The sequence below is a fragment of the Rana temporaria genome, chromosome 5 (genome assembly GCF_905171775.1).
Source record: "Rana temporaria chromosome 5, aRanTem1.1, whole genome shotgun sequence".
Lineage (NCBI taxonomy): Eukaryota > Metazoa > Chordata > Amphibia > Anura > Ranidae > Rana > Rana temporaria.
Window position 1 is genome coordinate 355,387,071 of NC_053493.1, and position 18,144 is coordinate 355,405,214.

An 18,144-nucleotide genomic window follows, 5' to 3' on the forward strand; every position below is an offset into this window, starting at 1 on the left:
GATCCCATGTGCTCTGATCCCATGTGCCCTGATCCCATGTGCTCTTATTCCATGTGCCCCGTACCCATGTGCTCTGATCCCATGTGCCCTAATCCCATGTGCTCTGATCCCATGTGCCCTAATTCCATGTGCTCTGATCCCATGTTCTCTGATCCCATGTGCCATGATTCTATGTACTCTGATCCTATGTGCTCTGTTCCCCTGTGTCCTGATCCAATGTAAGGTGTTCTGATCCCATGTGCCTTGGTCCTATGTAATGTTCCCTGCTGTATGCCCCAAAATGTGCTCTGCTTCCATGTATTGTGCCCCACCCTCATGTAATGTGCCCTGCTGCCCCCCATGCAGTCCCGCCGACAAGGTGGTACCACCAGAGCTCCTGCACTCCCAAATTATGGGTACTGTACTAATTCTGCACTCGGATCCCATGCCATATGCCCCGTACACACCATCACTTTATGTGATGAAAAAAAACGAGGTTTTTAAAAACGTCACTTTAAATGACCGTGTATGGGGGAAAACGTCATTTTATGTCTTGTAAAAAACGACCCAAAAAAATTGAAGCATGCTTCAATTTTATGTGTCGTTTTTCAAAACGTCATTTTTTACTTCACAGAAATTGACCGTGTGTAGCAAAAAACGTAATTTAAAACAACGTTTTTTCACCCGCGCATGCCCAGAAGCTACTTATGAAGCAAGCTTCAATGTAAAAAGTGGTGAGAACGTAACCTCGCTTTGCTAGAACATTGTGAGAAAAACGATGGTGTGTAGGCAACTTCGTCTTTGAAAATTGAAGTTTCAAAAACGTCATGTTTTACTTCACAGAAAATTTCGTTTTTTTTCATCACATAAAGTGATGGTGTGTATGCAGCATTAGTGTGTGCGGGAGAAAACAGAAAGCAAACTATTTAACCACCTTCGGGAGTAATCTGCAGCCAAATGTCCAGACTATTACATTATCCCCAGCCGGCATATTGATATAGAAGAGACCGGGACTTTAATGTAATTGTCTGGACATGCGGCTACAGATTACTTCCAAAGGTGGTTAAATAGTTTGCTTTCTGCTCCTGGCTGTCCAACTTAGTGCCCGGGAGGAAGGAGCGGAGAGGAGCTGAACTTCTGGCCAGTCCGCCGCCTCCCAGCACCGGAGGATCCCCCCAGGAGAAGCAGTGCACAATGACCCCAGATAGAAGAAGCAGACAGGACCGAGTGCATGAGAAGTCGGGTGATTGGGGGGGGGGGGGGGGGGCATGCTGTGAGCATAAGGTTGGCCATATCGCATACTGCTCTCTTCCATGTCTAAAAGATTGTGGGTATTAATTATGCCCAGAGTAAAATTATTTTCCATGCAGTACTTTCTATTATGTTGATATACAGCATTAAGCCCAGGTTCACACTGGGTGCGATTTCATTCGATTTGAGATGCGATTTCACATGTGAAATCGCATCTCAAATGCCTCCAATTGTCGGCAATGGCGCCGTCCTAATCGGTGCGACGCCGCATCTGCGGCGCTGCACCGATTTCAAAAAGTAGTTCTTGTACTACTTTTTGCGATTTCGGGCCGCGATTTACATAGACATCTGTGCAGAAACCTTAAATCGCGGCCGAAATCGGGACTGCCAGCTGAACTCGCACGGCTTCACTCCCGCAGCCCAGTGTGAACCAGGGCTAAATGCTGCCGCAGTAACCACATGCCGACATATAAAATGTAGCGCTAGACAAATGAACACATGTTCAACAATGTATGAAAATAATCGATGGACATGTGTCTGTGTAAACATGTGAAAAGTCTCTAATATACAAAAAAGTCCAATATGAATAAAAGTGCTTGTGCTCCCACAATCCAAATGAAACAGATGAAGTGAAAATGGCCACCACCAACATAGGAGAGGCTTACCGGAAACAGTGAACCCTAAAGAACGTGCATTCAAAGGGTCAACTGGGCGTGGTATAAACCACTGTAAAAAAACAGATCCTAAGAGATAAGGCTGCAGTGCCAGGGAAGAGTATTACGCTATGTGCCCTTCTCTTTTTTCTTAATTATACCCCATCTGGTTCCGTTGCTCGACATCTGTTGGGTCATTGCCCATATGCACCCATTATCAACATACCCTTGGTACAGTGGTTTGGTGTGTAAGATGTTGTGTGGGAACTGCAGCATAGGATCTGGTTTTTACAGTGGTTTATACCATGCCCAGTTGACCCTGGGGTTCATTGTTTCCGGTAAGCCTCTCCTATGTTGGTGGTGGCCATTTTCACTTCATCTGTTTCATTTGGATTGTGGAAGCACCAGCACTTTTATTAATATTAGACTGTTTGCAACTTCCCAATCTTTTTTGTATATTATAGACTTTTCACGTGTTTACACAGACACATGTCCATCGATTATTTTCATACATTGTTGAACACGGTGTTCACGTCACTTGGTGTATTTTTATTTGTCTAGCGCTACATTTTATATGTTGTTTTGTTCACACCATTTGTCTATTGTTTTTTTTGTAGCTGCTTACTATTCTACAGTAAATATCGCGGAATTTTTTTGCATTTGTTACCACAGTAACCACATGGTTGGAGTGACACGTCTCAGGGGGAGCATTATTGTCATGTATTAGTGAATGCTTGTGTTGTTCACTGAAGATTGGTAGGCAGTGGGGAAGCAATAAATTGCCTCCTGATTTAATCCCTAAAAAACTGCATGCTACCTTGCTGCATCTACATTCAATGTACATGGTTGCAAGCAGCCCCCTTCAATGGTATTGGTCATTTTTGGCCATCAAATTCGACACAGGGAATAACTTTTGTATACCCCCATTTGCTGCCTTTGTTACCCCCTCCTGACCCCTGCACTCTGTATGTTACATACTTCGGGCCACCTGTATTCTATGCATTACCCCCTCCTGACCCCTGAATTATGCACGGAACCCACTCCTGACCCCTGAATTATGCACGTTACTCACTCCTGACCCCTGCACTCTGTATGTTACATACTTCAGGCCACCTGTATTCTATGCATTATCCACTACTGACCCCTGAAAAGATAGCGGGGCCAGTGAGGAGGCGCAGCAGTAGGGAACCAGGAAGTGAAGCCGCAAGGTTTCATTTCCTGGTTCCCTCACCGAGGATGGCGGCGGGGGCAGCCGAGACCCGAGCAATTTATCGGCCTCGGCTGCAGACATCGTGGGCACGCTGGACAGGTAAGTGTCCATTTATTAAAAGTCAGCAGCTACAGTATTTGTAGCTGCTGGCTTTTAAAAACAAATTTTTAGGCGGACCTCCGCTTTAAAGTGAGGCATACCGGTACTGTTATAATTACCATGTTAGGATTCTTATTATCTTCATTTATTATCAGGTGAATGCGGCCCTCCATGCATTCACATACATTGCTTCCGGCCCCTAAGTGGAAAAAGGTTGCTGAGCCCTGCCATAAACCATAACACTTCACTAAAACACCTCAGTGCCCTTCACGCCACCTTTGGGTGTCCTCTCATCTGCTTCAATAGACCTCTTATAGTAATTGATAATAGCTTCCGAATCCTGTGCCGAGTGGCTGCTGCAAGCGACCTCCTGTGCTCACAGTGCAGCAGGACAACTGTTTGGCACAGGACCCAGAAACTAGTGGTAATCACTGTAATAGTGCTGCCTACTACAGTTTGCAGGGGATCTAACAGGTATGGCACATACATATTTATATTGATCCCAGTTGGGCCAATGTAACTAATTGCTAAAGATTGTTTTACCTGAACTTAAAGGAGTTGTAAAGGAATTTTTTTTTTTTTGCTGAAATGACTGTTTACAGGGTATAGAGACATAATAGTTAACTGATTCCTTTTAAAAATGATTAAAAATAGATAAAAATCAATCATATAATGTACCTGCAGTTTCTAGTTTCATTTTTGCATGTTGTTTCCTGCTTCTGTGATGTACAGAGCCACAGAGCAAATACAGGGCAGTGATGGTTTGTAAAACGAAACTGATTGGTACTGAGGGGTTTTAGACGCACAGTAATCACACCTCCTTGATTAGTGACCACAGAGAGAAAGCCAGTACTGTGGTCATCAGGAAACAGACAAGCAGGAAGTGTGTAGATCAGAGAAGAATTACAGCAACTTGAGAGCAAAAATGAACAGTGAGGACATGAAAACAGCACTGCATTAAGGTAAAGAAAGCGATTAAGATAAAAAAACTATTTCCTTTACAGACCCTTTAAGCTCTTATGTCTTCACTTCGATGCTCTAATGTCATATACCTTTTACATTACACCACCAATAAGAGGATGAATTCCAGTATGGGGATTGGGGAATAAGGTATAAGTTTAAGTAAATGACCTGAATAGTAACTTTATATGTACTGACTGAGCACAGTTATCAAAAATCCTATGCTTTGTGATAAAATAGAGCAGTAATATAAATAGGTGGTATTATTGTACATGCACAGAGCACTGTGTACTCCACCACGTCCTATAAAATGTCACCAATACTCTAATCTTTTTATCTTAAGACATCAGCACACTGAAAGCTAAGAGATTTGCAATTAAGTAAATGACAACAAAATGTTTCAGTCTGATTAAAAGCAATCATGTATGCTAATGTCACTAGCACTTCATTGTAAATGATAGATTTTGGGTCACCAGCAGGTGCTGCTATGTATTCCAGAGCGTGCTGCTCCTAATCATCCAAAAAAATAAGTAAAAATACTGTATTAAAATGATACAAATATCAAATACATACTGGGGAAGTTGTGGCTTTGTAGCTTGAAAATACATTTATTATTAACCACTTCAGCTTCCGGAAGGTTTACCCCCCTTCCTGACCAGGCCATGTTTTGCAATACGGCACTGAGTTGCTTTAACTGACAATTGCGCGGTAATGCGACACTGTACCCAAATAAAATGTATTCCTTTTTTTCCCACAAATAGTACTTTCTTTTGGTGGTATTTGATCACATCTGCAGTTTTTATTTTTTGCTATAGAAACAAAGAACGACTGATAATTTTGAAAAAATATATAATTTTTTTTTACTTTCTGCTCTAAAACACATCGAATAAAAAAATCAAATTTCTTCATCAATTTAAGCCAATATGTATTCTACTACATATTTTTGGTAAAAAAAATCCCAATAAGCGTATATTGATTGGTTTGCGCAAAAGTTACAGTGTCTGTACTAATGACTCTGGCATGGAGGGGGTTAGCATCAGGGGCAATCAAAGGGTCAAATGTGTGCCTAGGAAGGGCAATAGGGAATAACTGTGGGGGAGGTGCTTTTACTACTTGAAGACATGGATCTGTGTTTCTGCTTCACAGGAACACAGGATTCATGTCTTCTGTTCTCACCGTATGACAGTCTGCCTTGTTTACATAGGCAGACTGTCATTCTGTTAGAGTTCTCTCAGGCCTTGTACACACGGTCGGACCAAACCGATGTGACTGGTCCGTCGGACCGTTTTCATCGGTTCACCTCTGAAGTGGCCGTACGGCCTGATATGTGTACACACCGTCAGTCCAAAATCCGATCGTGTCAGAACGCAGTGACGTAAAACACACGACGTGCTGAATAAAACGAAGTTCAATGCTTCCAAGCATGCGTCGACTTGATTCTGAGCATGCGCGGGTTTCAAACCGATGCTTTTCTGTACTAACCATCGGTTTGGTTCGATGGGGCAGCGGTCCATCGGTTCGGTTTTGAAGCATATTTAAAAAATTTTGACCGAAGGAAAACAGACCGATGGCCTATACACACGGTCGGTTTGGTCCGATGAAACTGAACTTCGGTCCATTCTCATCGGACTAAACCGACCGTGTGTACGGGCCTCAGAGTACCGAACGATCGGCAGGTCCCGGCGGACATCAGGTCTGCAGGACCCACTGATCAGCTCCCGCTGTGTAAAATCACAGCAGTAGCGAGCCACTGCTGGTGCGTACTCGCACCCGAAACAGGGAAGTACAGAATCACGTATATATATATATATATATATATATATATATATATATATATATATATATGTGTGTGTGATTCTGCACAGAGAGGCCACCCTGTAGCAGTAAATGTTTTACAGAGGGTATTAGCAGATCCAGTATGATCATATGGACCCAGCAAACTAGTGTCAGTGCAATCCATGCTTTAGCGCACCTCACTGCTTACTTTTTTTTTCTAACTTCGAAGTGTCTCTTCAATCATTTCTTTGCACAGCAGTGTGGTGTACTGTGCTACAGTTTGGTGACACCTGGTGCCATCCAGTTCTATGCGGTGACATCCAATACTGTGCAGAAAAATGCAGACATGCGCCGGCATTGTGGTGTAAACAGGACCCATAGAAAACAATTGTTTTCTAGGTGCCCTAGTAGTGACATGCATTTATCCAGAAAAACACAGGTCACCACAGGTAGTGTAACCAAGCCACAAATGCTATACTTATTTCATGTGGTTTTAATGTTAGAAAAACACTGGCAGATTCAGGTGTGTGTGATGTAAATGCGTTATGGCTGAAATAATAAAATTTCCTTTTTTGGTCACATCACAAGAAGTTAGAGTTATACCTCCTAAGTTTCTGAAATTATAAAGAGGGACATGACACTGTTTAGCACATAGTGGGGTTGATTTATTAGGGGCCAATTGCACTCTGCAAGGGCAGTTGTTTCAGAGCTTAGTAAATTAGGTAAAGCTTCACTTTGCAAAGAATACCCAATCACATGCAAGAAGAAAAAAAGCATTTTTGCTTGCACATGATTGGATGATGAAAGTCAGCACAGCTTCTGCTCATTTACTAAGCTTTGGAGCAACTTCTCTTGCAGTGTGTAAGGCCACGTACACACGGTCGTTCCAAACCGATGAGAATGGACCGAGGTTCAGTTTCATCGGTCCAAACCAACGGTGTGTATAGCCCATCGGTCTGTTTTCCTTCGGTCCAAAATTTTAAAACATGCTTCAAAATCGAACCGATGGACCGCTGACCGATGGGTCCAAACCGATGGTTAGTACAGAAAAGCATTGGTTCAAAACCTTCCTTCAAAACAATGTTCCCCCTTTTTTTTTTGTCTCTGAGTTCAACTTGTTAAATCTGTTTATTTGCAGGCAAGGACCTACAAAGCCACATGTACTTTCAATCCCATGGTCAGGAAAACGATCCAATCGAAGACTTCAGAGAAATAACAGTTTTTCACCTAACAGCCCTCAGTTCAATATTGGTATTTATTTTTTTCTTTAATAAACATTATAAAAATGTATTATATACAAAATTTAAATGGCTCCCTTCATATGGTTATTATTTTGTAATTATAAAATACAGTTAAGGTTTTCACATTAAGGCTGCATTCATACTTAGCTATTTAAAATCATGGGCATAATTACCACAAATCTGCCTGCAAATTCAAATTGATAAAAGAAGGGTTTCCCCTGGGTGGACTTTTTAGGCACTAGTTGTATTGATTTCAAATATACAGGATATTGAAATAAAAAAGTTTTTATTCACAATTAAACATAGTTATCAAAATGAAATATTGAATTTAAAATATATAGTTCCAATAGAGGTCACCATATAAGCAAATACATGAAAAACCTTCTTTACACCCTACGCGTTTCGGAATAACCTTCTTCAGGGGTGTTTAGAGAAGGACATGCAGTTCACCTAAACAAAAAATTACATATAGTAATTTACATGAATTCAAAGAGATATACATATATATATAAATACATTATCAAAGTATATATAAAATATTATAATATATACGTGTAATATGCTGTAGTCATTAACTTGCGTATTATAGATGTAACAAAGAGATGATCAAAATTTCATTGGATATGATTTTAAAAAGAATTGAGAAAATAAATTCAAAAAAGCAAATTCAAATTGTTGCAAAATGCACCACGTGTATTCAGCATTCATTCTAAATAGCACCCCAAATGCGGTGTGATTTTAAAGCAATCATCATGTGACGGAATCATTCTGCAATTGTCACAAAAGGTACCTTTAAAATTTGTGAGAAGCTTGTCACCCAAAAAGGAGCAGGAGCTTCTTTCGGGCAACAAACGTGCATAAAGCAACCCATTGAAGTGAATGGGCTGCCCTGTGTGTGACACATGGATTCACATAAGAATCACCCCCACAAAATCGTGAGCGGAAACGTGAGTTCCTGCTACGCAAACATGAATAGGCCTAAGACATAAATGCCCAACATAAAAAATAAATATGTTATAATAGTAAATACAACAATGCAATATAAGCAACCATGCATATGTGTGAGTGAAATTAAATTTAGTTTAAATCTATTTTTCTAATTTAGCTAAGGTTTTAGGTATGGTTCACACCATGAATTGCATAGTAACACACTGTGTGTTTTTGTGTGATTCACATGCATAAGGAAAGGTTCCCCCCCCAGTCACAGAAGCAATTACCTGGCTCCACAGCAGCCACTGCCTTATTTCAAAACCAGGCGACTCACACAGTGGCTCCACAGATTGGGCCAGATTCAAGAAGCACTTGCGCCCGCGCAACCATAGGTTGCGCGGCGCAAGTGCTTACTTGCTCCGGTGTAACGAGTGCTCCTGATTCAGGAACCTCGTTACACCGACTGCAGCCTAAGATATGACAGGCATAAGACTCCTTATGCCTTCATATCTTTGGCTGCATTCTTGCGTTGGCCGCTAGGTGGCGCGGCCATTGTGATCTGTGTATAGTATGCAAATTGCATACTACCACCGATTCACAAAAGTTGCGCGGGCCCTGCGCACGCAAGGTACGGAGTTTCCGTACGGCGACTTTAGCATAAGGCTGCTCCTGCTAATAGCAGGGGCAACCAATGCTAAAGTATAGCTGCGCTTCCCGCTCGTGAAATTTAAATTTCACGTCGTTTACGTAAGTGAACCGTGAATGGCGCTGGACGCCATTCACGTTCACTTAGAAGCAAATGACGTCCTTGCGACGTCATTTGCCGCAATGCACGTCGGGAAAGTTTCCCGACGGAGCATGCGCTGTTCGCTCGGCGCGGGAGCGCGCCTAATTTAAATGATTCCCGCCCCCGGCGGGATCATTTACATTAGGCAGCCTTACGCCCGGCTGTTTAGCATATCGCCCGCGCAATTTACGGAGCAACTGCTCCGTGAATCGCGGGCAAAACGCAATATTTGCGTGGGCGCAGAGAAAAATATTTGCTCTTTGCCCACGCAAATATTGCTCGGATCTACCTGAATCTGGGCCATTAAGTATAACACCATTCAAAGGTGCATGTATCACTCAAAAGAATAATAAATATAATCAATGGCCCAGTAGCATTTAAAGTGCGGGTCTTATTAAAAAGTAAGTTACTCACAAAGGTGTTGATAAAACAGACATTCACATAAATCAACAATTCAGCAACAGGCCCAAGTATTTTGTGATAGAACACATCCCCTAAAGACGTGTTCTATCATGAAACACATTGGGAGGAGCCTGTTCGTGCATTGTTGGGGGGTGGCTTTTTATGAATCGAGCTGAGGCTGTTTTTACCATGTCAGCCGAAGGCCACTAAGAATTTATCATGTGTCACAAATCCTTATATTGTATCAATTGCACTTTTTCCTACAGGCTTACCCACAGTTCATATAGGGTGCTCTAGTGAATTGGTGGATGAAACCACTATGCAATCATAGGAAAATAAGGATCTTCACCAACACACTTGGTATAGTAATAATCTTGTCCTTTATCTGCATAAAGCAACAGACATCACAGGGCAATTTTGTTGGGACCCTTTTGTCCTATAAAACAAATCGGCACTAGGACATTTGTAGACAGTCTATTATCATGAAGGAGTATACCAATATTCTGCTAGCCTGGCACTGCATTCCAACATTGGGACAGTGAGATGTCATTATCCTGAAGACATGTTTGAGTTTCCTGGAAATGTTATCTTGCTATTCCTTTGTGCTATGAATGAGAACGATCAGAACCCTCGACAAGCACAGGAAGTACATACATACTTCGAGAGATTGCATGCCAGCCTTCACTGAGCCTCAGAGACCTGGAGCACATGCATTTGCAGTACTTCCACTAATATTACTAAACACTGTTCCACCATTTAGGTCTGTTATGTAATAAATCCTAATGACTAAACAAATGTTGAACACAGAGATATGTACTGAATCGTGACAGCATTTAAAGAGTTTTCCTGCAGGGCCTCTTTGCGCTGAACAGCCATTCCTGCCTGCTTAAGATAGAAATCCTGACTATTTTCCATTCGATTATTTATTTATTCTTCCTGTAGGCTTGTTAGACGAAGACAACCAGTGGATGACCCAGATAAACAGACTTCAGAAACTAATTGATAGGCTGGAAAAGAAGGTATTGAAATTTGTCTTTATTTATTTTCTTTGCAAGAGCCAGTCTTCCTTGTTAATATTGAGCTAAAAAAGCTAACATTAGGTGTGTTTTAGATGCTAATACTTAGGGCTAAATTCTAGGGAAACAGCTAAATGCAAAGATAAAATTGATATTTGGATTTACAAGAAATGCAGCAAGAGAGGCAAGAGAACAACCAGGTACGCTGAAAAAGAATATGCAAAGCGTATTGCTACTGTAAGTAAAACAAACCCTCCAAAATTCTTCAAATATATCAATAGCAAAAGAGGTAAATTGCTAGAACCAGATGACTTACACATCTTACTGATTGGAATGGTACCAACTGATTTATGTAGCACAAATGATGTACCAATATTCAAAAAGGGGTCAAGATATCTACAGGAAACTACAGACCAGCCAGCCTAACATTAATAGTATGTAAAGTATTTGAGGAAATGGTAAGGGATTAAATTCAACAATTTGACTGCGATAAAGGTATCATAAGTAATAAACAGCATGGATTTAATGGAATGGCGCTCACATATATATACAAAACAGTGGCAAAATACCAAATAGGAAAATATAAAAAAAAAAAAGTAAATAAATAAAAAAAAGATTATATCAAAAAGTCCAATGTGTCAAAATCCCAACACCAATGTCTCTTCTACATCATACTCCTGCAATCTTCACCAGTGAATGAAGTAATCAACATAAATTGATAACGGAGAATTTCAGCCAAATAAAGCTCATACGGCTAACAGTAAGACATGTTGCTATTCATCCTGGGAAAACCACTTGAATGAGTGGTAAAACATTGTCCATAATACCAAACAAGTTCAACTGAATGTGACTATTAATACTATCTATACTATGACATGGATGAATTGCTGGGGCCAAAGAAGGCTCCAACAAAGCCATATAAATAGGCATTTTATCTGTGTGGACACTGTAGTAGCATGTGAATACGTATAGAAGCATATAAATGTTGTACACAAAGACAAATTCTATAGATAAGCATTGGATGTTAGAACTGCTTGAAAATAGTTATCCTATAGGCTTAGCACTATAATCATACAACATCCAATGAAAATCACCTAGGTTCATAAGATCCATTTGAAGTGATATTAAACCGCAAGTACGTTTGTGAATCGGCGTATCTAGGTCATTTGCATATTCGACGCGTAAATCTACGGAATCGCCCTTTGCGGCCAGCGTAAATATGCACCCAAGATACAACGGCGTAGGAGACTTACGTCGGTCATATCTTGGCCAAATTCAGGCGTATCTGGTTTCCAGAATACGCGTAAAGATACGACGGCGCACATTTGGACTTACGACAGCGTATCTGGAGATATGTCGTCGTAAGTCCTTTCTGAATCCCGGCCTAGAAGTTTATGAAGGCAGCACTGGTAGAGCAGGAGCCAGAAGTATTGAAAGTTGTTAAACAGCAAGCACTGGGGTAAGAACTTTAACAAATAGTTGGGAATGTTTATTTCATTGTGGTCAATATGGTAGGCTAAAACCCACTGAGGGTTTAATACTACTTTAAAAATTCTAAACTCTAAACTCAATTCTTCTCATGATCCTCTAATAAAATGATAATTATTCTGCACTATTCTTGTTTTTGTAAAGGACCTAAAGCTGGAGCCCCTGGAGGAAGAGATCTTAGACGGCAGCACAAAATCTGTAAGTAATTGATTGTTTTCCAGGCTAAGTGCTAAACCATCCTCAGTAAAAGCCCATGAGTGTAGCCTTTGCAAGAATCGACAGCACGTTTTACATTTTTATTTTAACTAAAGTATTTTACAAGTTGTTTTTCATTTTATTGCAAATCTAAAACATGAGATGGTTAGAATATGCTGTAAAAGTGTGAATATTTTATAATAATTGTCTGAAAAAAGCATGGACTTCAGACGGATATCTAGAGCCATGACCTCCGAGCCACAGCTAGCTGTACATCAAAATGATCTATAAATAAGCATCATAAAGTTTTTTTTTTAGAATTGATTTTACCACAATTTATGTTCTATCTGAAATTGAGTATCTGTTTATTGTGAAACACATTTGTAATTTAAAGGTTAATTTCACATTTTTCAAGACCCCCTATTTACTGTGTAACATGTAATATGGTGCACATGCCCCCCACCCTGTGAGAATGTGCAGGAATTCTTCTGCGCAACAGAAATTGTCACTTTTCGATTTTGCATGGTACTGTGGAGCTGTGTCTGCACAGCTCCATCATTCATTCACAGAGATCTGTGAATGAATGAACTACAAGTCTCATCTTCCACAGTGGCAGATTGACTTGTAGTTCTCAGAGGAGTACAATAATCAGAGTACTCATAGTCCATTGACACTTCCTCAATCTCTGCAACCTACAGCCCATAGAGAGGTATGGATAGAGAGCTGGAGGAAGGTGTTGGCAGGAGCCTGACATTGAACCCTCGATCCACTTATTGCAGGTTCCTGTAAAAAAAAAAAAAAAAGAAACAATTAATGCACATTTTTCCTGAAAATAAATAAGCATTTAAAAACCAAGTTCACCTTAAAAAAATAATAAAGTGTATCTGCAGCCAAAACATAATGTTGCAGTTATGGCTAGAGAAGGGGTTAGGATCTCTGCCACTTTTTACTGTTGTATATGGTCAGTTGGGGTGATTTCCTTTACTTCCTCTTCTGTTGACAAGAAGGACAAAGTTTGGACAAATGCATTCTAGCAGAATATTGAAGGCCAAAACCATTGTCAGCTTTTTATTTTTGCTTTTGTCCCTGGAACTGTGGGGGGACACCAGGTGGAATTTCCCCACTTATTGTTCAGATGACAGCATTGTAACTAGGACAGAAAGTGATAGGAAACGTCCCCAACAAAGCCTCACACAGAAATAAAGCTTCAGATGGTTTGTACCCCTAAAACATCTATGCAACAACCAAAATGTGAATGAGCCCAAATCAAAACAAAGATCTCTCTTCCACTTCCTTCTTCTTACTCCTATTTGTCAGTTACTGTTATTCCTTAAAGCACAACTACACTCCTCATGATACTCACCTCCATTCCGGCGATGCAACTGTTGGCTTCCACACTGGGCAATGCCATCTTCTCCCCAGGCTTCTACTGGATGTTGGATTTTCGGCCTCTTGATTGGCCGAAGGGGATGATGTGACTTCCAAATACTGCACGGAAGTCATTCATCCCAGTACACTGGCTCTGTGCTGAAAATGTATCATTCAATAGAAAATTGTCAATAGTTGGTGAGCTTGTTTTGTTTTAGGAGAGATATATTGAATGCTCACAGACATGGACATTAAAGTAGTTAAAAACATAGGGCCAGATTCACAAAAGAGATACGACGGCGTATCTCCTGATACACCGTCATATCTCTGAGATACAATTGTCGTATCTATGCGTCTGATTCATAGAATCAGTTACGCATAGATAGCCCTAAGATCCGACAGGTGTAATTGTGTTACACCGTCGGATCTTCGGCTGCAATTCCAGGCCGGCCGCTAGGTGGCGCTTCTGTATCTTTTACGCGTCGAATATGCAAATGAGGAGTTATGCCGATTCAGAAACGAACGACCGCCCGGCGCATTTTTTTTACGTCGTTTGCATTCGCCTTTTTCCGGCGGAAAGTTACCCCTCTTAGGCTGCAATTCTAGGCCGGGCGCTAGGTGGCGATTCCATTGCGGTCAGCGTATAATATGCAAATGACTAGTTACGCCGATTCACGGACGTCCGCTTTGCCCGTCGCTCTAAATTTACGTAGTTTCCGTAGAGATACGCGGTGTAAAACTAAGGGTGCCCTTTAGGTCGCCTAGCCAATTTTAAGTATGGCCGTCGTTCCCGCGTCGAAATTTAAAATTTCACGTCGTTTGCGTAAGTCATCCGTGAATGGCGCTGGACGCCATTTACGTTAACGTCGAAACCAATGATGTCCTTGCGACGTCATTTAGCGCAATGCACGTCGGGAAATGTTAGGGACGGAGCATGCGCAGTACGTTCGGAGTGGGAACGCGCCTAATTTAAATGGTGCCCACCCCATTTGAATTAGGCGGGCTTGCGCCAAGCAGATTTACGCTACGCCGCCGCAAGTTTACAGGTAAGTGCTTTGTGAATCAGGCACTTACGCTGTAAACCTGCGGCGGTGTAACGTAAATGGGATACGTTAGGCCGCCGCAGCGTAACAGATTTCTACGTGAATCTGCCCCATAGAAACTTTATTTATAAGCAGGTTACAATGATTATACAAATATATCTTAAAGCAATTATATTGCCCGCTTGGTGATTTGTACCTGCCGGTAAGCCTATAATAAGGCTTACCTGTAGGTAAAAAAAAAAAATATTTCCTAAACCTGCAAGGTTTAGGAGATATTGAACAGAAAAGGGGGAGGGGTAGCCTGTGGTTAGAGAGGCTAAAGAGGTTACTTTGGCAACAAAATAATGATCAAGATGGGAATAATCCAAAATTTAGTATTTATTCCAATATCAAAAAGTTAATATATAGAAGATAAAAGTGCAGTTATGGATAACCACTATGAAAAATAGTATCAAAAATTGAAAATAATGGCTAAGGACATGATTGACAAACAGAACACATAAATGACTAGACATAAAACAAAAAACACTAGTCCGGACGTGTGGTTCAGCCATGTGTTATGAGTATCCCTTATAAATGAAAGGCATAATTTAATCCTCTAAGGATAGAATCTATATGAATCAACATACAATCAGTAAGGACTCCCTTAGTAGAGGCCGAATGGGTGCTACTCACAAGAGGCTGGACCAAGTTTGGGGTGAGGGGAGGGAAGCGGGGTGGTGGAACCGTATGGTATTGGGGTTACCTGGATGAGGTTGAAAAGACGCATTCGAACGTGTGTGGTGTATCGCATGGGCCGTATCAACCATCAACTCAACCAAGGTTACACACTGGTATAATGAGTAAATCTGTTCAGAGGGCCAACTGTAGTACTGGATATTGTGAAAATATATTTATTTTATGTCCCAAGTAGATTTCCAGTAAATTATGATGGTGTTAGTCCTTCTGGTACCAGTCTGCTGTGTTTGATTGCAACGTCACAAGTAATATTGTGTTAAATCATCGTTGGCTCATGATTGAATGAGATCAAATCAACAAGAAAATATACAGTCAGCTGTGGGCTAAGTTTGATTGCGACACTGAGATTCATTCATCATGATGTCAGTAGGAGTGGGGTGAATAGGCTGGCCGAAGGCTCCGCTGGTGGACAGAGAGATATTTGGGGCGATTGTAGTGGTAAAGTGGTAAATGGAAAAAGAACGGCCGACCATCTCCTAGTCCAACTCGCAATCCAGCTTGATAGCCACAGCAGCTGGCTGCTTTCTCCGTTCCTCTGCTCGCCTCGCTCCACTCATGCCAATGCAGAGTAGCGTGCAGAGTAGTGCAGGCAGGAAGCGTATGTAATAAGTTTAGTGTCTCATCACATATCTCGCTGCGGCTGCTGCCTGTCCCCCGGCAGCTCCTCCTCTCTTCTTGTCCATTCCAGATGATGTCACAAGCAAATGGGGATGAACGAGAAGAGAGGAGGGGCCGCCGGGGTGGCGGGGAGCAGCCGCAGCGAGACATATGATGAGACACTGAACTCATTCCACGCGCTTCCTGCCTGCGCTACTCAGCATGCTGGCCAAGTGGCTAAATCTCAATCTATCCGTTAAGCGCCAGCTGTCGGCGATTGACGGGATAGATCGCCACAGACATATGACTGGCCCACTGAGCCATCGGCCCACCGGGAATCTCCCGGTAGTCCCGATGGCCAGTCCATCCCTGCTCACAGCACTGGAGCCAGCAATCCCGGTAGAAATGGGAATATGTCAGCTCCCTCAGCGGTGACCGGGCGCACTGCGAAAGCTTCGTTCTAAGGCAAGTATTTCATAATATGTTAGCATGCGATGCATACTAGCACAATATGCTTTTGTCTTGCAATATCTCCTCCCCTCCGATCTTTCTTTATTGCTCGATACCCATAAATCTTAGATCCCAGCAAAATGGGCTGAAATCCTTTAACTGTGATTTGATATAGTAGTTGCAATACTTTTTTGGTGATTTGGAAGTATTAGAAATGGCTGTGCCCAATTGAGGAAAGCCTTGTAACCGTTCTTTTGCTAATTGCAGCACAAAAACTATTTGGGTAATTCTTTTATGCAACAATTTAACCTTCTGTTTCTATGACTGCAACATATTCATAAACCGCCATATTGTTAATAAGGAAAGGGAATGCACTAGTTTAAAGGAACCAATTTAGAAAATAAAAGATGAACCTTTACAACTCCTTTAAGAGCACCAGAGTTTAACAGGCCCTCTTATGCCCTGTACACACTATCGGTTCGGTGTTGTCTGTCAAATTTCACGAACAGTAGGAGGGTCTTTAAGGGGAATTAAATACCATGATTGCATTACATACAGAGTGCAGAGTTCGGGTGGGTTACATACAGAGTGCAGAGCTGTCACTTGTAAACACAAAAATCGGACTTCTGTGTTTACAAGTGATTGTGGTGAGCAGGCACCAAAGGGTCTGAGCCAGAGGTGGCGGAACTGAGTTTCACCAAGTTCACCCTGAAAAAAAGCCCTGAAACAGAAATATTAGGAAAGGTTTTAAAAAAGATGAGAAGAAAGCGAGAGATGACTTACTAAAAACAGAGAGGAAAGATGTTCAAATGAAAAAGCAAAACCAGTAATTTCATTGCTGACTTTGGGATGGGATTGAAAGGGTTAATACAATTTTGAAGATACATTGGCACATTCTGCAGGGGAATGAGATTCTAAATACATTTCTGACAGTGCAACCCTAAAGTCATAGGAATGAAAAAGTACAAGGTAATTGGTTTGGCAATGAAACTTGAAAGGATTTATTTTGTTTATTGTAAAAGATGCAGGGCATGTAACAACAGCAAAGGGGGAATATATCTGTTAATATTTTTCATTCAATAGCAACTGGAAAGTTACATAAAATTAATAAGTGTATAACATGCAACTCAGAGACAGAGTTATACCTTGCAATATATAAGAAGAACTAAGAAGGTGTGGAAGAAAATGTTAGAAACATAGAGAAAGGGCTAAAAAAGCATAGGGGGAATTACTAAGACTGCTTGTGTTCGTCCCTTGGTACATATTGCCCTAAACGTAAGTAACACTCGGTGCACCATCCAGCCCCATCCAAGCAAAACAACTGTTAAGCTCTCATAAACTTTTACAGGTTTCCACCATACATAAAAGCCTGAGGCCTCGTACACACGACAGAGTTTCTCGGCAGAATTCGGCGAGAAACTCGGTCAGAGCCGGATTCTGCCGAGAAACTCTGTCGTGTGTACACTTTCGGCCCGATGGAGCCGCCGAGGAACTATGGGAGCTCTCGGCCCGCCGAGCTCCTCGGCGGCTTCAGGGCTGAACTGGCCGAGGAACTCGATGTGTTTGGCACGTCGAGTTCCTCGGCCGTGTGTACGAGGCCTAACCCTCATGCACCAGAGCTAAATGCCCATTGTGCACGAGGCCATAGTTGTTCTTATATGTGCTGTGTTAGAGCACTGGGTTTTGACCTCACAACCCAGCATTAGGACGGAACAGTTACCACAGATAACATCCACTATGGAGAGCTTGCTGTAAGAATAATGGGGTAACAGGACAGGAGGTGAAAGAAAAGGGTATCTCGCGCCCCAATTTTTTTTTTTAATAAATTAATATAAGCTGCTCCCCAAATAATCAAACTTGATTAGAAATATTGTTAAATGTGGGGGTGGGGGGCGCTAGTAGTAGTGCTAAATATATTTGAATAGATATATAATATAGTATGTGCTATGTCAGGGCTCAAA

General features: G+C 41.6%; 1 protein-coding gene across 1 annotated transcript in view; it reads left to right on the plus strand.

Annotated features, from left to right (window-relative positions):
* NECAB1 (N-terminal EF-hand calcium binding protein 1) overlaps positions 1-18,144 on the plus strand; it is a 281,474-nt gene that overhangs the window by 229,129 nt on the left and 34,201 nt on the right. The window contains exons 7-9 of the mRNA XM_040354611.1: positions 7,067-7,179; positions 10,231-10,307; positions 11,937-11,990. Coding sequence (XP_040210545.1) covers positions 7,067-7,179; positions 10,231-10,307; positions 11,937-11,990 — 244 coding nt within the window. The remainder of the gene's footprint in view (positions 1-7,066; positions 7,180-10,230; positions 10,308-11,936; positions 11,991-18,144) is intronic.